Source organism: Catharus ustulatus, chromosome 26, assembly GCF_009819885.2.
Source record: "Catharus ustulatus isolate bCatUst1 chromosome 26, bCatUst1.pri.v2, whole genome shotgun sequence".
Taxonomy (NCBI): Eukaryota; Metazoa; Chordata; class Aves; order Passeriformes; family Turdidae; genus Catharus; species Catharus ustulatus.
Window position 1 is genome coordinate 7515570 of NC_046246.1, and position 7290 is coordinate 7522859.

The following is a 7290-nucleotide window of genomic DNA, read 5'->3' on the forward strand; positions in this document are numbered from 1 at the left end:
CCACCTGTCCCCACCTGTCGCCACCGCCCAGCCCCAACGTGATGCTGCTCGCCGGCTCGCCGTGCAGCCCCGCGGGGCCGGAGGAGCACCGGGGCTGCGGGGCCCGGCGGGGCGCCCAGGTAAGGGCTCCCGGGCTGTATGGCCCCATCCCCGGGCCACACGGGGCACAGCCCGCACGGGCGTCCCTCGGAGGGGCGCTGGGGCTGTGCCCCTGCCCCGCGGCCGCTGCCCGGGGTCACCCCGCCCCGCCCGGCTGCGCTGACAGCTGCCCTGGTCACTTGGTGCCATCCCACACCCGTTTGGCGCTCAGGAGAGGGTGCCGGGCTGCACAGGGCTCTGAATTCTGTCATCATGTCCCCGTCTCTGGCTCTGTGGAAGGAGCTCGTCCAGTTCACCCAGTAGCTAAGTGGGTGCTGTGGGAGCTGCCCCCCTCCAGCGCTGAAAGGACCCGAGCCCCGTGCTTGGAGCTGGGGGAGCCCCTGCGAGTCAGGGCTCATTTCTGGATGAACTGTGTTAATGGGTGTGGAGGAGGGTGGGGGGAAATGGATCTGTTTAGTGGCGCTCTGTGCCCAGGGAGGGGTTGGTGGCACCCCCGAGGCCGTGCTTTGCTGGTGATTGTAACCGCAGCGTCGGGGCCGTGCTGCTCCTGTCCCCCGCTGCCGTCCCCCGGCTCTCCGCACCCCGTTTCTCGCTGTGGGCCCGTGGAGGGGGTGAAGCCCGGCTCGGGAGTGGTGCCGGCGCTCCGCTGTCCCCTGTGTCACACGCGTCCGGGAGCGGAGCAACATCGCAGCCCGGTTTCGTCAGGCGCCGCCAGCCCGACGCGAAGGGCGTGGGGTGATGGCCCCGTGGCCCGAGCCGGTGTCCGCCTGAGTCACCCCTTCCGGTGACGCTGGCGGGGATGTTCCGCGGCTCCGGTGACTCCCGGCTGTGCCTTCCTTCCTAGGAAAGAGGAATCAAGGCTCCCCGGGAGCTGGCGAGGGGCCCCAGCACCTTCATTCCCCTGGGAGAGGTAAAGCGATGGGGATTGCCTTGGGTGGGGTCTCCTTCACCCCTCCCTGCTGCGGGTGGGGGGACAGGAAGCATTCCCAGCACCCCAGTTCCTAGTGCCTGGTGGAGGTGGGATCCTGAGGAAGGGGGAAAGGGTGGAGAGGGGTCACTCACCCCAAGCGGATCCTTGTGGCATTGTGGGGGAGTCGTTCTGGAGATTGGGAGAACAGCTGTATTCCACCCTGGTGTTTCCTGTGCTGCCTGTGCCTCAGTTTCCCCACTCATCCAAACACATCTGTGATGCAAAGACCCACGCCCTTGCCCTGCCCGCCCCCCAGCATTCTGCCCTGAAATCCCCAGGGCACCTGGGCTCTATCTCAGCACCCACATTCACTCTTCCAGATGTTCCTGCTCAGGCAGAGATAGCGCCCTGGTTTCGTCACTGCGCTGGGGGGGCTGAGCCCATCTCCTCCCCTGCGCTCCAGAGCCCAAACAAACAACCCAACCCACAGGCTGAGCCGGACGGGCTGTGGGGGATCTGGCATGGAGACCCCCAAGCCGGGGGCTGGCAGCGGGGGGACGGGCAGGGGCCCCCGGCGGTGCCCGTTCCGCAGGCGGGGCACTTCCAGCGGGGTGAGCATCCAGTCTTGCTGCTCTTGGGTGCCTGGGTCCTGCTTGCTGGGGGGGGTCTCCATTTAGGTTAGGGGGATGTTGGGAAGAGTGCGGCCCTACCGCTCACAGCCCTTCACTTCCCTGCTCTCCTCGCTCTGCAGATCCCGCAGGAAGGTGGGGACAGCAGCCTGCACCAGCTGCTCAAGGCCTTCGTCTCGGCAGGCAGAGTGGACCACGTCGCCATGGTCATGGGGCTGCACCCCCAGTACCTCAGCAGCTTCTGGAAGACCCAGTACCTGCTGCTGCGCATGGACGGGCCCCTGCCCTACCACAAGCGCCACTACATCGCCATCATGGTGAGCAGTGGGGCCCTGGGCGTGGGGGGACACAGAGGGCTCTGTGGGCTCCCAGCGCTGCTGCTGGGGAGGCATTTGGGACCCCACGGAGGGGCCCCTCTCTGATCAACCATTCCAAAAGCTTAGAAGCCTCTCTGGGGGTGGTGCCTGCCCAGGGTACCCTAAACCTTCCCTCCAGGACCCCTGGGGACTGGCACTGATAGTGAGGGGGGAAATCCCCCCATCTAGAACTCGTATCCTTGGGAAAACCCTCCAGGAGCAATGTGGGAGGAGTAGGCTCCCTGCCTTGGCTTCTTCAAGGGCCTGTAGCAGGTGGGGTCCCTGGAGGTGACTGCTGGCTCTCCCTGCAGGCAGCAGCCCGGCACCGCTGCTCCTACCTGGTGGGCTTGCACATGGGGGAGTTCCTGCAGGTGGGGGGCAACCCTGCGTGGCTGCGGGGGCTGCACTGTGCCCCCCAAAAACTCCGGAACCTCAATGAGATCAACAAGCTGCTGGCGCACCGGCCCTGGCTCGTCACCAAGGAGCACATCGAGGTGAGAGCTGATGCTGCCAGCACAGATCCTCCCCCAAAACGAACTGTTTGATCCCAGGGGCTGAGCAGTCAGTGAGATGGGAAGGGGTGATTTGCCCCACATGGGTCTGTGGGTGAAGCACTTCCCAAACACGCTCCTGTATCCCTGCCACTGGCTTCCCCAGCGCTGGGCTGTGCTGTGCAGCTGAGGGCTGGGGGGTCTCTCCAACCCCTGTTGTGTGCCACAGGCTCTGCTGAAGCCAGGGGAGGACAGCTGGTCGCTGGCAGAGCTGGTGCAGGCGCTGGTGCTCCTCACCCACTACCACTCGCTCGCATCCTTTGTCTTCGGCTGCGGCATCAAACCCGAGGAGGAGCAGGATGTGGGGAACAGCTGCTCGCCCCACAGTGACAGCAGCCCTGCCTCTGATGACAGCGTGGGGGGCTCTGGGGTAAGAGGGGCTTTGCCTTGCAGGGTGTGAGTGTACCCTGGGGTGCTGGATGCTTTATGGGGCTTCCCCTGGCAATCACAGACGGGCTTGGATTGGATGGGACCTTAATGCCCATGTTGTTCCACCCCCTGCCAGGACACCTTTCACTAGACCAGGCTTGCTCCAAGCCTAGTCCAGTCTGGCCCTTAACACTTTCAGGGCAGCCATGGTTTCTCTGGGCAGACTTTGCCAGGGCCTCCCCACTGTCACAAGGAAGAATTCCTTCCCAATATCCCATCTGTCCCTGGCTTCTGGCAATGGCAAACCGTTCCCCCTTGTCCGGTCTCTCCAGGCTCTTGTTCCAAGTCCCTCTCCAGCTCTCCTGGAGCCCCTTTAGGCACAGGAAGGGTCTCTAAGGTGTCCCAGGAGCCTTCTCTTCTCCAGGCTGAACACCCCCACCTCTCCCAGTCTTGTTTCCAGTGTAGAGGGGCCCAGCTCTCAGAGAATCTCTGTGGTCTTTATTTGGAACAGTCGATGCTTTAGAGCCATGCAGTACCTTCCACATCCTCCACAGGACTTCCCCCTCCTTGCAGGCCTGGGCATGGGTTATGGGAGCTGCTGGAATCTGGGCAGGAAAAGCCCAGAGGGAGATGCTCATTTGAGCAGCCCAGGGACTCCCCAAGTGCCAGACCTGGGCTTGGGGGCCCCTCTGGTCGAGCAGGGGCAGGGCTGACCCTGCCCTGTGCTTCCCCAGGGCACTGATGCCATGCAGGAGGTGGAGATGCTGATGGAGAGGATGAAGCTGCTGCAGGAAAACCAGCTGGAGGAGGAAGGAGTCACACAGGAGGAGATGGCAACACGTTTTGAGCTGGAGAAGACGGAAAGTTTGCTGGTCCCTTCCTCAGGTGAGGAGGGGCAGGGGGCAGGAGGTCCCCATGGGCCAGGGGAGCCTGAGGAGGGGGAAAGGAACCAGGATCTGCCTGAGGGAGAGCAAGATCAGCTCCTCAGTGCAGCACTGACTCCATCTGGGCTCATGGCCACTGCCTTGGTGCCTTGTAGATGTTTTGGATCCCTCCCTGCAGTCCAACATCCGCTGCTTCCTGGAGGACCCTGAGTTCGGATACAAGGACTTCACACGGAGGGGGGAGCAGGCCCCCCCCACCTTCCGTGCACAGGTGGGTGCTCAGCCATGGCTCAGGTCTGGGGTAGCTCCTGCTTATGTTGGGTTGTTCCCAGAACTGGGGACAGTGGGTGAAGGGCTGGAGCTGAGCAGCCAGGTGCTGACGACTGGGGGGAGGTGTCAGCTTAGGGGGACACCCCACCTTATGTCCCTGGCTTTGGGGGGTGTTGTGCTTTAATGCCAGCTGGAGATGGAGCATGACACAGCTGCTCACTTAGCACCCCCTTTTTCTTGCCCCCAACCCAGGGAGAAAAATCAAAATAAAACTTGTATGTTGAGATATGAACAGTTAAATAATTGAAATTAAAGCAAAATACAATGATAATAATAAAGACAATGAAAAGGGAAAACACAAGTGATGCACAATGCAGTTGCTCAGCATCTCCTGACTGATGCCAGGCGCCCCTTCCCAAACCCAGTTTGGCCCCTTCCAGGTAACTGTCCCAGTTTATATACTGGGCCTGATGTTCTCTGGTGTGGAATATCCCTGTGGTCAGTTTGGGTCACCTGTCCTGGCTACGCTCCCTGCCCTTGGCAGAGCCTGAAACAAGAGGAATAAAGTCCTTGACGCCGGATAAACCCACCTTAGCAAAAAAAACCAAACTGTCAGAGTGTTACCAACACCCTTCTCATTCCAAATCCAAAACCACAGCACTGGAAGAAATTAACTCTACCCTGCCTGAAAGCAGGTCAGAGGGACCCCAGTTTTCTCCACCAAACCCCTTCCCTGCATCCTTTCTCCACCAGGATTACACCTGGGAGGACCACGGCTACTCGCTGATGAACCGGCTGTACCCAGACGTGGGGCAGCTCCTGGATGAGAAGTTCCAGGTGGTTTACAACCTCACCTACAACACCATTGCCATGCACTGTGGTGTGGACACCTCCGTGCTGCGCCGAGCCATCTGGAACTATGTCCACTGCGTCTTTGGCATCCGGTACATCCCAAAAACGTGGCCAGAGTTCCTTCTGTGCCATGGGAAGGGCCCAGGAGCAGGTCCAGTGATTTGCCTTGGTTAGAGTGTTGCTGCTGCTGCTTCCCATGGCAAAGTGATGCTGTTGGTGGGCCTGGCTGAGGTTCAGAACAACCCTGGGAAAGGAGAATTTAGTGAAAAAGTACAATAAGGGTGGTGAGGCTCTGGCAGAGTTTGCCCAAAGAGGTGGTGGAATTCTTATCTCTGGACGTGTCCAAGGCTAGGTTGGATGGGGCTTGGATGGGATAGGAGAAGGTGTCCCTGCCCATGGCAGGGGATGGGACTGGATGGGCTTTAAGGTCCTTTCCAACACAAACCATTCCATGATTCTATAAATGCACAAGGCTTGTGGCTGGAATAACACGTCCTCCTCTCCCCAGCTATGATGACTACGACTACGGGGAGGTGAACCAGCTCCTGGAGCGCAACCTAAAGATCTACATCAAGACAGTGGCTTGCTACCCGGAGAAGACGACCAAGCAGATCTACACCCAGTTCTGGAGGCACTTCAAACACTCAGAGAAGGTGCTGCCCTGTCCCTTCCCCTCCTGGCAGGGTCTCTGGGGGTGCTGCCCCGTGCCCTGACTCTGCTCTCCCACAGGTGCACGTCAACCTGCTCCTGCTGGAGGCGCGGATGCAGGCGGCTCTGCTCTACGCCCTCAGGGCTGTCACCCGCTACATGACCTGAGCTGCCTCTGCTGCCTCCTCCTCTTCCTCTGCCCTGGCTGTGCAGGAAGGCCAGGGGGCAGCTGGTACCCTGAAAACCCGCCGGGAGTATTGTCTCCCTGCTTAATGAGCTGTGGAAGTGAGGTGGGAGCTTCCCTGCGCTTTCTCCCAGGAAAGGGGAGCCCCAAGAAGCTCTCGGTGGAGGGGACACCCCGAAGTGCTGCTCTGTGCCTTTGTGGGGTGACCCAGTGAAGCCAAACCGGGATGTCTGTGGGTGCAGTGCTGGTGTCACACCCCTGTGACCTCTCCTGGCACCAAGGCTGTCACCAAGAGCGCTGTCCCCCTGCCAGAGATGGCCAGAGGATATCCTGGGCTTCATCCCTGCTTTTTGGGTCCTGCTGGGCTGGGAGAAGCTGCTGGTGGGGGGGATGCCCAGACAATCCCTCCCTACCTTTCTGCCTCACCCCCTGCAGTTTGGGATGTGAAGTGCCTTTAACCTAAGTGCCAGGGCAGGAGCAGGGAAAGGGTAGGAATACCTGAGTGTGTTTTACACCTTTTGGCATTGTTTTCCAACCACTGGCACATCTCCACTGCCTCTTTAGGGGCTGAGGTGGAGAGCTGTGCTGGCGCATGAGGCTCCCTCAGCCCCTCTCCTGCTGTGAGGGTGGCAGGGTGGGATGGGGTGACCGTGGCTGTATCCAGATATGCCAGAGCATTCCCAGCAGCACAGCACCATGGAGGTGCCTGTTGGGGAGCAGGATCCAGGACCAGCAGCATCGCCACCCTTGGTTTGCCTGTTGAATCATAGCTCCAGTTAAGTTATTTCTATATTTTTTGGGGTATATTATTAACTCCTGACTGGGCATGGAAATGCCTCTGTAACTTTGCTATTACTCTTGTTTGAAAAAATAAAATCGTTCTTTTTAAAATTCTTTTTCCTTTTTCACTTTCCCCTCGGTCAGCTAATCCTGTAGGCCGGTATAGAGTGCAGGGGTCTTGGTGCTCTGGGAGGGCCTGGGAGCATCCCTGACTTGTGCAAGGGGGGACGTGGGAGGTCTGAGCACTCCCCATCTGCCTCAGGGGGTGGGTTTGACTTCAGCAAACTCTCCTTGTGGCGACTGTTTCCAGTCTTTCCTGGCTGTAACATCTTCCTGGAAAGGCAGGATTTAGGGGTGACACTCATCCTGCCGTGGGTGTCCCATGGGGTGCTCTGATCCACTGCTGGCCCTGCAGTGGTGCTGGGGCTGAAGCAGCGCTGCAGACACCCCAGCCCCGTGCGTGGAGCCCAGCACTTATCAGGGCGGGGGCGGGAGCCCCTGGAAGCTGCTGATAAGATTCCTGAGGCGGGGCAGCTCTCCGTGGAAGGTGCCAGATGCTGGCTCTGGGGCTGGCTGGGCCCCCAGAGCCATGGGGGAGCTGCCCCTCTGAGCAGGCAGGTGGAGGGCAGTGGGGCTACAAGGGAGGCTTGCTGAGAGTTTGCTGGGGATTTATAGGACAGAGTCTCTACATTGGGGGACAGAGGTTTAAGGGCAGCTTTTTGGGGGAAGTGAGGCAGGAGGACAGGGCCCCCTGGGCT

At 60.2% G+C, this 7290-nt stretch overlaps 1 protein-coding gene across 2 annotated transcripts; it reads left to right on the forward strand.

The window, feature by feature from the left end:
- Positions 1-6643, forward strand: SESN2 (sestrin 2). 2 transcript variants are annotated; one of them, XM_033080578.1, is made up of 10 exons: positions 1-119; positions 944-1009; positions 1761-1955; positions 2306-2488; positions 2715-2915; positions 3649-3799; positions 3954-4069; positions 4822-5012; positions 5429-5573; positions 5650-6643. In XM_033080578.1, the coding sequence occupies exons 1-10, from the start codon at positions 42-44 to the stop codon at positions 5734-5736; spliced, it is 1413 nt and encodes a 470-aa protein (XP_032936469.1). In that variant the 5' UTR covers positions 1-41; the 3' UTR covers positions 5737-6643. The 2 variants fall into 2 exon arrangements, with proteins under 2 accessions (XP_032936469.1, XP_032936470.1); XM_033080579.2 differs by lacking the exons at positions 1-119; positions 944-1009 and adding an exon at positions 1391-1620.
- Positions 6644-7290: the final 647 nt, after the last annotated feature.